Here is a 12,816-nt window from a genome sequence, read left to right as displayed (position 1 = left end):
TGCCTTTGTCTTTTTAGCCCTTATTATCGAAGCATAGTTGACTTAGAATGTTATATTAGTTTCAGGTGTACGACGTAGTGACTCAACGATTCTATACTTTACTCACCGCTCACCACGGTGGGTATAGTCACCGTCGGTCACCACACAACATTATTACGCTATTATTGATGGTATTCTCTTTGCTGCACTTTTCATCTCCGTGACTTATTTTATAACTGGAAGTGCGTACCTCTTAATCCCCTTTGCCTATTTTGCCCATCCCCCCACACCCCTACCCTCTGGCAACCACCAGTTTGTGCTCGCATCCATGAGTCTGTTTCTGTTTTATTTGTTCATTTGTTTTGGTTTGGTTTTTAGATTCCACGTATGAGTGAAAGCCTACGGTATTTGTCTTCCTCTGTCTGACTTATTTCACTTAGCATAATACCCTCTAGCTCCATCCATGTGTAACAAATGGCAAGATCTCATTCTTTTAATAAATTTGCCTTTCGAGCCAACTACTACCATTAATGCAAGTAGGAGGGCTTGTGAGCTTAAATAAAACTATCAGGCAGCCAACCCGGCGGGAGAAGAGTCCCCCGAAGCTCACTATAACAACTGCTTAGTTCAAAGTATTTAGAGGAGAATGGAATTGGTTCCAATGAATCTCGTAACTGCACTTACTCCTCACAGGGCTCAGCCTATGATTCTGAGACTGAATGGAAGAAAGTCAGAGGATCTGAAAATTCCACTGTTAAGAGACACCTCTGACCTTGGGTAGCCACTCCCTCCTCTCTCACCGGCCAGCTCCAGGTCCCAGGCCTATTTGCCACCAATCAGAGCCCTGATCCTTCAATGTAGACAAAGGCATCCTAGTGGTTCGGGAATTACCTCCCTCCGTGAGGAAACCAGTCGAGTTCCACGTCCCCCCAACTCTCCTTCAGAATGCAACTCTCTGACCCTGTCCTTCTGAATTTCAATCTCCCCTTCAAGGGTAACCCGACTTCTTTGAAACCCCGCCTCCCCCCCCCCCCCCCCCCCCCCCCCCCCGCACACACACACAAACAAGTACTCCTCAGCTTAAGGACGGCTTTGAGAATGTTCATGAATTGAAGCATATGTGTACGTTGTTTTCAAACGTTTTCCCCAATAAGGCCAATAATTATCAATAAAATTTATCACAGGAAATGTATGATTTTCATGACTGCTTCCCCAAAATGGCAAGCTGGGAGAATATTTGCCACACAAATTCCTGACATTTGGGGAGTTATGACACCTGACTATTGTTTAGTCAAAGCAAATAAATCCAAGAAAATTGAGTCCCAAGATTTTTAATCTACACACAGCTAAGTCAAACTTGAACATTCTCAACCTCCAAAGGACAGCAAACAGAAAAAGACAACCAATAACCAGAAATGTGCAGATTTAATTGAGGAATATGACAGCGGTATCTGGTATTTCATAAACTTTATATGCTAAACCAATGTGCATTTTTAAAATGGTCATCCAGGGACACCTGGCTGGCTTAGTCAGTAGAGCACGTGACTCTTGGTCCTGAGTTCAAACCCCACAATGGGCATAGAGGTAGATACATAGATAGATAGATAGATAGATAGATAGATAGATAGATAGATAGATAAAATGATCAACTACAAGAATGGAATACAGTTTGTCCAATTCACTGACGTTAGAAAAATTCACGTTTTATTTAACATTTATTTGACAATAGTTCTGATGTCGTATACATAATGAGGAAGAAAAAGGAAAAAGAAAAAAAAAACATTTCATCTGAAAAGCCAGTGTGCTCACCTTTCATTTCGTAAGGAAATGTGCCTCCCTTGCTCTAATTGCTTTCAATTAAACCTTTTTTGTGCTATCTTTTCAGAACGGTCTGACTTTGAATAAACCTGTTTCCCAACCTGTTTTTTCCACACACTCGGTATTTTGTGTCATACAAACAGAAGCCAGACAATGAGATTTTTAAGTGATATCTATTTATAGATGTTCATTTAGATACAGATGTATATATTCCAAAGCCACGGTGATGTGCCTGGAAGCCCCTGGGTACGTTCTTTAATCCACTTTCACCACACTGTAGATTTTAATAATAAACCAAAAGCAGGAAAAAAACCCAACTGTCCCTGAAAGAAAATGAAAAAAGATCCTTGTTAACCAGACACTATAGCAAATCAAAGCATGTCAGTTTTGAGGTGGGCCACTGATTCTCTAAGTCTCAAGACTCGTACCTTATCAAATAAAAAAATCACCAGGCTCTCTTGCCGAGCAAAGAGGATGAGCAGAAGGGCTGGAGTAGCTTAAGTTCTCTATTTCAAAAAGGATACAAAGAGGTCCAAGGCTTGTTCCTAATACAATAAACTTGGTAGAACTTGCTTCGATTTAGAAAATGTAAATAACCGTTATCATTCTATGTAACAAAAGTGGCAATAATCTATTATTTACTTGCATACCCTGGACATATATTAGTTTTTTTTTTTTTAACGTTTCTTTATTTTTGTACACACATATTTTTTTTTCAACGTTTATTTATTTTTGGGACAGAGAGAGACAGAGCATGAATGGGGGACGGGCAGAGAGAGAGGGAGACACAGAATCGGAAACAGGCTCCAGGCTCTGAGCCATCAGCCCAGAGCCCAACGCGGGGCTCGAACTCACGGACCGCGAGATCGTGACCTGGCTGAAGTCGGACGTTTAACCCACTGCGCCACCCAGGCGCCCCTAACGTTTCTTTATTTTTGAGAGAGACAGAGACAGAATGCGAGTGGGTTAGGGGAAGAGACGGAGGGAGACACAGAATCCACAGCAGGCTCCAGGCTCCGAGCTGTCAGCACAGAGCCCGACGTGGGACTCGAACTCACAGAGTGTGTAATCATGACCTGAGCCAAAGTCATACACCCAGTCAACTGAGCCATCCAGGCGCCCCTATATTAGTTTTATAAATCAAAGTTTTGTCTTATTAAACTTGAGAAATATCCAATTTCTGGGGATTTATCTAAAAGAAATGACCCCATAGAAGGGAAAAAAAATTACATCCAAAAATGGCATTCATAATACTATGATTTATGATATTGAAAAATGAAAAACAAACCAAATGCCCCCAAATAGGTGACTTAGCTCAATGCTTGACTAAGTGCTCAATGAAATAAGACAGTCGTCAAAAGTGCCTGGGTGGCTCAGTTGGTTAAGCGTCCCACTCTTGATGGTCGCTCAGGTCATAATCTCCCAGTTTGTGAGATCAAGTCCTGCCTTGGGCTTTGTGATAACAACACGGAGCCTGCTTGCGATTCTCTCTCTCCCTCTCTTTCTGCCCCATCCCTGCTTGCTCTCTCTCTCAAAATGAAACATTTTAAGAAATGACAAATTTAAAGCAGCATGGGGCAATCTCTGTAATATGGTGTTAGGTAAGCCAGACCTTAACTCACCAGTGTGGACACGGTATATACACTTAAACCCAAGGACCAGATAGAGCAGAGCGTGGACAAAAGAAAATACCTTTATATTTACAGTGATACAATTCTGGGCAAATTTTTCTTTACCATAGGATTTCATTGATGTTCGTGTTATAAAAGCAATTCTCAGATATTAAGGTTCAATGACTCAATCAAAGAGAACTCTAACAGTTCTCTTTCCCAGATCCTATAATCTAATGGGGCACCCCAAGACAATTCAGTTGTCTAGGAAAACATCTTAACCACAGAAAGCATTAGGCAGGACTTGGTCCCTTTTTCTTTGCCATTCTCCAAGCTCAGAATAACTTCCCATCCAATACACTATCCTGCCACTTCCCTCCCTCCCTTCAAAGCTCCTTTTCAGCACTTAGTATGGTACAGTGACTAAGACCATGGGCTCCGGAGTGACACAAGTCTACCTATTCCTACTTTAAGCTTCCTCTTCTGAATCCAGCAACTTTAACGGTTCAGGAGACGGCAATGTGTAGCTAACACATGCCTCCGAATCTAAGACATTCCTGACTTCAGTTTGCTGCATATTATCCCCATAAACTACGGAAATGTCTATGAATTTTCAACTTTTTGATGCTCTACTTACAATACCCACATTGTCTCCTACCCGAAACACAAATATCCAGCAACCCTCACACTGTTCTGATAGTCGACTGAGCTCAGTCAGCTGACTTCGGAGTCAGGCAGGCACTTAGCTATATGATATAGAACAAGCTACCCATCTCTCCTGCTCCTCCTAAGTGAAAAGGACTTATATTCCCACCCAAATAACACGCTTGACCTGAGAGAAAAAGTTAAGATACATGAGCGTGCCCGTCAGAGTAGAAATTACAAGAAATTACAGCTGCCGTTCATGTTCTGATTTGAAAAATAGGTTCATGTTGAAAAATATGGTCACATGGGGCTTATTTGACTAGTGTAGGACTCAAGATTGCCTGTACCCTGGAATCATCTAGGGAGATTTAACAACTACTAATGCCTGGGTCACAACCCCCAGAGATTCTGATTTAATTGATCTGGGATGCAATCTAAGTATCAAGATTTTTAAAACCTCCCCAGGTGATTCTAACATGCAACCAGGGTTTCAGAACCTGTGGACTAGCGGGGCACCTGGGTGGCTCCGTCCGTGAAGCATCTGACTTCGGCTCAGGTCATGATCTCACGGTTCATGAGTTCAAGCCCCGTGTCGGTCTCTGTACTGACAGCTCAGAGCCCGGAGCCTGCTTCGGATTCTGTGTCTCCCGCTCTCTCTGCCCCTCCCCTGTTCGTGCTCTCTCTCTTTCTCAAAAATAAATAAACATTAAAAGAAATTTTTTAAAAGAGAACCTCTGGACTAGCCTGCCTGCCTTCCTACCTTCCTTCATTATATGTAAGCAAACATAATTAAGTATAAAGAGAGGTGGGGAAATTTCTCTTCTGAAGGTCACTGAACCACACAATTGAAAAAATAACTTAAAAGGATCTGGAGAAATTAAAATATTTTTTTTTCTACAACTCAATTGCGTGTAGCACAATTTGAAGGTAGAAAAACAGAGACGGGCCAAAAAGGGAGAGAACGATCACTTCGGTGTCTCTGTCTACTTTTGCCTCAGGTCAGAGAAAGTACTAAAGCAATACGAGAAATGTCCCAGTTTCTTTCTAAGCTTCATAACCTTTTATCGTTAGGTCAGGGGACACATAAGAAAAAGACAATCTCACCACAGAATCTTGATGAGGCACTCCAAGACAAGCAGAGAAGCCCATTTTTCCCCTTGTCTTTTCCCTAATTGCAGTTCTAGCACATTCTACTCAATATAACCAATCTTTAAAGGGTCTTCCCACAGCCACGGTGGGCGCTAAATTCCAATACACATTAATTTAAGAATGTGCAGCACTGAGTAAACCATGCAGACGAAAGCTTTTCCTGAAGTTGGAATTAAGGCCGTGCGTTGCACGAAGGAATGAAGAGAAAGCTTGTTTGGAGAAGAGAGTCTTGAGGGTCGTGACTCCCTTCAGCCATGTTTGATTCAGTATTCATGAAGCACTCTCCCCGGGCCTGGCCCTTGCTGGCCAATGGGAAGGACAGACAAGGGCTCTCGTAGGGACTGATCTCAGGTGATGTCTACACACTCCTATCTCTACTTACATAGACAACACGTTAATTCCTTCTTCATTTGCATCCACATCTTGTGGATCCACATCACCAAGACCTGCCAATTCCAACTACTTATGACCTTTGGAATCACCCCCTCCATCCGTCTGCCCAACTGCACAGCGACTGGGCCTCCAGCCACATCCTTTTCGTCTCTCATCTAGAAAACTCTCTCGGTTTGCCTCTACCTCCAATCTCTCTCCTTCTCTCCCTCTCTCTCTCCCTCTCAAATCTATCTTCCACCCTGTCAGAGTGACGGTGAGATTTCCAAAGCACAATTTTGATTACCATGCCTCTACTTAAAACCTTACATTGTTTCCCATAGCAGAAGCACTCAAACTCTTGAGTGTAGGAGAAACCTTTTAAGCTGTTGAAAATAAACATCAGCAAGGATTCTGATTCAGGGCTGTGCAATGGGCCATGGTCATCAGATATATTGGTTTTAAATAATTTTCACAAATGAATGGGATGTACACCCCCATTTGAAAACGACGACTGGATATAAAAATTCCAACTCCTTAGGGTTGGCACACGAAGCCCTCCAGGACTGGGCCCTACCCTACTTCTTTAGGACTTGTTCTTGCCACTTGCCATCCCATGTCTTAAGTTTCTTTTTTTTTTTTTTAATGTTTATTTATTTTTGACAGAGAGAGAGAGAGAGAGAGACAGAGCATGAGCAGGGGAGGGTCAGAGAAAGAGGGAGACACAGAATCCGAAGTAGGCTCCAGGCTCTGAGCTGTCAGCATACAGCCCGACGCGGGGCTCGAACCCACAGACCGCGAGATCATGACCTGAGCCGAAGTCGGACGCTCACCCAACTGAGCCACCCAGGCGCCCCACCCATGTCTTACATTTCAAACTCCGGCAGCCCAAAGTTACCTATAGATCTCCACATACCATGCCTTGCTCAGCCTGTCAGTTCCCCCTTCACCCTGTTAAGACTCAGTCTTCCCTCAAGACTCGACTCTATCACTTTCTCCAGCAAAATTTTTTCTGATCTCCTTTGCTCCCCCCACCACCTATGCCTGAGCTGGGAGGCCCTGTTCAGGGCTTTCACAAAACCCTGGGCTTCACTCTACTAGGCTCCTTGCCACAATGCATGGAAATGATTTGGAGGTCTTCTCTCTCCAGACTGTAGCCGTGAGGCTAGGGGTTAAGCCTTGCTCAGTTTTGTACCCCTAGTGCTTAGCATAGTGCTGAACACGTTGTAGGCAGACGACACTCGTTTGTTAAACTGAACCGTTTGAATGAACTGCATAGCAATGTAAGCTCCACGAGGGTAGATTTTTATCCCGTTATATAAAGTTTTGCTCACGGCTAAAGTCCCAGCCTCTAAGGACTGACGCACAGTAGGTATTCAATATATACTTCTTGAATGAATGGCAAGAATTTGGAGAGGGCATCACAGAGAAGGTACTCTAAAGCAGGACTCAGGGGCATTGGAGGATGGGAGACAGCTATTCGAGACAGAGCAAAAAGTACCCATAAAGGCCTGGAACAATTAAACCCGGCAGTGTTAAGGAACAGCGAGAACCATGGCAGAAGAATTGGGACATTAAGGATGTGTCATCAAAGAATGAAAGGAACATTGGGGAGCCTGGCTGGCTCAGTCAGAAGCACACACGACTCGATCTTGGGGTCGTGAGTTTGAGCCCCATGTTGGGAAGAGAGATTACTTAAAAATAAATAAATAAATAAACTTTGAATATATTTTTCAAAAATTAAAAAAAAAGTACAAATTAAGGGAACACCAAAGACAGCATATAGGAGAAAAAATAGGTGAGAGCCAAATAGGGAATGCCGAGTTAAGAAGTTTGGATTTGATCAGGCAGGCGCCTGGGAGCCAATGAAGGCACATAAGCCAGAGAATGATATGACCAAACTTGTAGTTCATGACGACGACAATAATGATGATAATAATGCTAATAATGATGAGCATATCTGCTGTGTCCTAAATACTTACATGCTCAGCTCTGGGTTAAGTGCTTACATGTGCGATCAGATTGAGTTGAAGTCTCCGAGGTAAGTACCAGGATTTTCCCCACTCTGCGAGGAAAGAGAGGCTCAGACAGCCCATTGACTTGCCTCACAATACCCAGCCAATAAGCAATACACCTGGAGCTCAAAGCCAACCCTGTCCGATTGTTCCAGGTTAGGGAGATCAATACAGGTTGAGGTGACTATGAACTGCTTTGTGCAGAAAGACCTCGAAGAATAAGCACCAGTTGGACACAAAAAGCTTGGGGTGGAGGGAGTAGACATCAGTTCAGGTATGAGATGCCAGAGAATGTAAAATACACAATACGAGAACGCCAGAGAATGCAGATTCTGCTTCCCTCCAGGGAAAAGGAACGCTTCCCTTCCAAACTAGAGGAATACCGGCTACTAGGGGCCCAGAGCTGGAGGAGGCCAGCAACCACTTGCGCTGGGAAAAACAATGGGAGCCAGAAGTTTTCAATATCCTTGAGAATCGACGGGACTCTGTCCTGCTCATTTCTACAGCACTTAGCATTTAGGGCCATAAATGTAAGTTGAAATCAAAATGAGCTGGGACTGAAGAAGTAATGAAACTATTCCAGAGGAAAAACTAGAAGAATGTGCCTCTATTTTTTTTTTGTTTTGTTTTTTGTGCCTCTATTTTTTTGAAAGAAGGGTCGAAAGGGCATGGGAAACACCTGAGATACTCTGTTTTCATCATGGATTCCCAAGGGCGATATTGTATCGTCTTACGTGTGCCGATCAGCTCTCCCGATTAAGAGCAATCTACCTGGTCAAACAGAGGACCACAGAGAAGAGTCCATAGGCATTCTTCCGTTGTTGGTTTGGCCTCCGCCCAAGGAGAGTCTCTCTCTTGAGGAGGACATGCAGAGTTGTATTTAAGAGAATGAGCTTTGGAGTCAGACCAACCTGGGTTTGACTGAATCATAGCTCCAACGTGTACTAGCTGAGTGACTTTGAACAAGTCACGTAATCTCTCTGGGTCTCAGTTTCCTCACCCATACAATGGGAGTTACATGACCTAACATGTCATGATAATTAGACAATTAGGTGAAAATTAAGTGAGATAAATATATGCAAACAGTTGGTACATAGTCAACTCAACAAAAAATAAATAGTCTCAGATCTGTGTTTCCGTATTCCCTATTAGCACATTGCCAAGCCCATAGAAGCTTAATAAATATTTGTTTGTCGGTTAACAATTAGCATTAATACGTCTTTATCCCTTTTTTTGATTTTTTTGGCCTTTAGAGCCGAAAACTTTAATAAGGCAGAGACAACTTGGTGTCGTAAAACACAAAAGGCCCACTAGAGCTAACATTTGTGTGTTAACGTAATTGGACTTTTCCTTCAGGATATTTCATCTTACACTGATAAACTATTACACAATAGAAACTCTCAAAACATATTGAGCGTCGTGAGGCTCTTTTAATGAATAGAAATATATTCAAAGCACAGACACTTAGTGAGAAAGCCACCAGAAAGGCACTCTGCACCTGGCTGACACTTCTTCTGGGTCTCAAACGCTCCTTGTACCACACTGGCTTCAACACCGCACAGTGATTGGTGGTTCGGAGTCTCAGATTCTAAACATAATCTTGATTCCTGAGACGATCAAAATTGTCTTTTGAAAACAGCATCAACTCCCAGGTAAAAGTGAGGCTCAGAAATAGTTCAACTCTAGACCAGGGTTTCTTAACGGTGGCACTGTTGGGCATTTGGGGCCAGATAATTCTTTGTGGTAGAGGGCTGGTCTGCACATAGTAGGATGGTTAGCAGAATCCCTGGCCCCCACCCACTAGATGTCACTACCAACCTCCCAGTCATGACAATCAAAAATGTCTCCAGGGGCACCTGGGTGGCTCAGTCGGTGAAGCATCCGACTTCGGCTCGGGTCATGATCTCGCAATCGGTGAGTTCAAGCCTCACGTCGGGCTCTGCGCTGACAGCTCAGAGCCTGGAGCCTGCTTCAGATTCTGTGTCTCCCTCGCTCTCTCACTGCCCCTCCCCCACTGGCTCTGTCTCCTTCTCTCTATTTCTCTCTCTCAAAAATAAATAAACATTTTTAAAAAACTAAAAAAAAAAGTCTCCAGATATTGCTAAATGTTCCCTAGGGGCAAATTCACCCCTAGTTGAGAACCACTGCTCTCAATGGCTGAATAATAGATTGTGGCTAAATGAAAGCATTTTTCATTGCTTGCCTAAAATATACATCATCACATAAAATATTTCATTTACTACCCAATATCCATGGAAGCCAGGTTTACATTAGGCTATACATTATAATACAACATAGCACTATAGACTTTTAGAGAAGGAATCCTAAGGTTAGATCTTAATTGGTTATTGTGATCTTCTGTCCTTCCCATCAATATAAAAATCTATTATTTCAATTCATTTTCTTAAGCGTTTAACTAATTTGGGGTGCCTGGCTGGCTCAGTCAGTAGACTGTGTGACTCTTGATCTCAGGGTCACGACTTTGAGGCCCATGTTGGGTGTAGAGATTACTTAAATAAATACATTTTTAAAAAATAAATAAAGGGGCACCTGGGTGGCTCAGTAGGTTGAGGGCCTAAGTTCGGCTCAGGTCATAATCTCACAGTTCATGAGTTCAAGACCTACATCGGGCTCACTGCTGTCAGCACGGAGACCACTTTGGATCCTCTGTCCCCCCTCCCTGCCCCTCCCCTGCTTGCAGTCTCTCAAAAATAAATAAAACACTTTAAAAATTAAAATAATAGGGGCGCCTGGGTGGCTCAGTCGGTTAAGCGTCCGACTTCAGCTCAGGTCACGATCTCACGGTTTGTGAGTTTGAGCCCCACATCAGCTCAGGGCCTGGAGCCTGCTTCCGATTCTGTGTCTCCCTCCCTCTGCCCCCCTCCCTTGCTCACACTGTCTCTCTCTTTCTCAAAAACAAATAAACATGTTTAAAAAATTTAAAAATAAATAACATAAAATAATAAATACATAAATAAATAAAAATAAAGGATTTGTAGCAACATGGAAATAGACTTAGTGTATAAAGAGTCTTCCCTAGAGTCACAATACTCAATATTAAAAGATGACAGCTGTGAAGTCCTAGCCTTCTGCTGTGATGACACAGATGAATCCAAATACCAAAGATAAATGTGGTGATCGCAAGGAATAGCTTCGGATGAATGCATAATTATTCTAAATAAGTGTGAAACTCCTCAGCATTTTTTACCATGAGTGGACACTGCTAATTTCCAAGTTGCCAGTAAAAAAAAATCACTTTCAGGGGCGCCTGGGTGGCTCAGTCGGTTGAGCATCCGACTTCCGCTCGGGTCATGATCTCGCGGTTTGTGAGTTCGAGCCCCGGGTCAGGCTCTGTGCTGCCAGCCCGGAGCCTGGAGCCTGCTTTGGAGTCTGTGTCTCCCTCTCTCTCTGCCCCTCCCCTGCTCACGTTCTGTCCCTCTCTCTCTCTGTCAAAAATAAATAAACATTAGAAACAAATTTTTTTAATAAAAAAATCACTTTCAGAAGCATGTGTCTACAGCAAGAAAGAGTAATCAGCAATTAATAACCGTACTCTTGTGTACATCTATATTCTCAAGACTAATGATTTAATTGAGGATGCCTTCCTCAAAAGTGAAACAACATGAACATAGACAATAAGACCTGCTTCCTGCCGTGAACCTCCAAATACAATGATAATGAAAAAATAAAAGCAATTCAACAGGAAAAAACTATATGATGATGAAATGTAAGGAGATGCCATTTACAGGTCTGTGAGCAGACAGGGATTCTTAAAAAACAATTCTAGAAAATAGACGTCAAAAACACACTTCATAATTTTACTAATGTTTTTTCTGATACGAACAATAACCAGAATTTACCTGGGAGGTTTCTCATACCTATGATGTAATTTTTAAAAAAGATATGGAAACATCACGCCATAATGGTATCTCCTCTCTTTCACACTCTACACAAGTCAAGAAGAAACATGTGCTTTGCACAATGAAGGATACAAAATAGGCATAAGACATAGTCCCTGTTCTCAAGGAGATTCCAATTCCGTGCTCAAACAGTCTGGAGGAGGCTTAGAAAATACACTGAGTAGGCAGAACAAGGGCCCAACCCCCAACGTCAGTTTACCCTTGATAGACAAGGACATACGTCACTATTAAAGTTTTCTAATTAGAAGAATGACAGGCGCCTGGGTGGCTCAGTCGGTTGAGTGTCCGGCTTCAGCTCAGGTCGTGATCTCACGGTTCATGAGTTCAAGCCCCTCATCAGGCTCTCTGCTGTCAGCACGGAGCCTGCTTCAGATCCTCTGTCTCCCTCTCTCTCTGCCCCTCCCCTGGTCGCTCTTTGTCTCTCTCTCTCAAAAATAAACATTTAATTAGAAGAATGATACAATCACATTAGTCCCTTGTTTAAACTCCCTGAAGTTCCTATGGCTCCTCTAATAAGATCTCAATTCTTTAATATAGTTTCTAAGACCCTTGTAAGATCTGACCCCTCCTTACCTCTCTAACATCACTATTGTCTCCCAGAGCCCCCCTCCCTCTAATGCCATCCTAAGCTTCTCTGTGTTCTTTGAAGATGTCAAATTCCTTCCTATGTCAAGACTTCTGAACACACTGTCACCTCTGCTTGGAACAGTTGACCACCCACCTCTTCTTTAACATAATTTCTTTCATGAAGCTCATCCAACTAATAATTGCTTGTCTCCCTGCATTAGAATATAAGGTCCACAAAAACATGGGACCCCTATGCCTTCTTCACCCCTATGTCCCCAGCACCCGGCATAGTGTCTTGTGCAGTGTAAGCATTCTATAAATATGTGTTGACATATTAAAATTAATCTTGGACCGAATTGCATTAATATAATGAAAAAAAACGACAGAAGTTCACCATCAGGTAGTGTGCGAAGTGGGCTAGAAAGAAGAGACTTGGGTCCAGCCAACTGAATAGGAGGCTGTCGGGGCAATTCTGGCATCAGGGAACAAAGGCCTCGACCAAGACCAAAAGCAAGAGTTGGGCAGAATGAACAAAGATAAGAAACTTCCGAAGAAGCACGACTAGGGAAGTTTAATCGGCTATCGGGCACGAAAGGGCCATGTTAAGAATTCCTGACTCAGGAGCTGTCGGCATCGAGCAGGTAAACAAAGCCACAGGACCGAACGGGCTCCACCAGGGAGGCGGTACAAAGAGGAGACTGAAATGCTGAAGACTGAAGCTTGGATAAAGGCTAGAGGTAGGTG

At 43.0% G+C, this 12,816-nt stretch overlaps 1 protein-coding gene across 1 annotated transcript in view; it reads right to left on the bottom strand.

Annotated features, from left to right (window-relative positions):
- Positions 1-1,401: 1,401 nt before the first annotated feature.
- Positions 1,402-12,816, bottom strand: part of LOC106967445 (transmembrane 9 superfamily member 2-like) — an 87,111-nt gene continuing 75,696 nt past the window's right edge. Inside the window, exon 17 of the mRNA XM_027054752.2 lies at positions 1,402-2,120. Coding sequence (XP_026910553.1) covers positions 2,053-2,120 — 68 coding nt within the window. The 3' untranslated portion in view covers positions 1,402-2,052. The remainder of the gene's footprint in view (positions 2,121-12,816) is intronic.

The sequence above is a fragment of the Acinonyx jubatus genome, chromosome X, assembly GCF_027475565.1.
Source record: "Acinonyx jubatus isolate Ajub_Pintada_27869175 chromosome X, VMU_Ajub_asm_v1.0, whole genome shotgun sequence".
Lineage (NCBI taxonomy): Eukaryota > Metazoa > Chordata > Mammalia > Carnivora > Felidae > Acinonyx > Acinonyx jubatus.
Note: the sequence above shows the minus strand (reverse complement) of the source record. Positions and strands in the feature narration are given on the sequence as shown.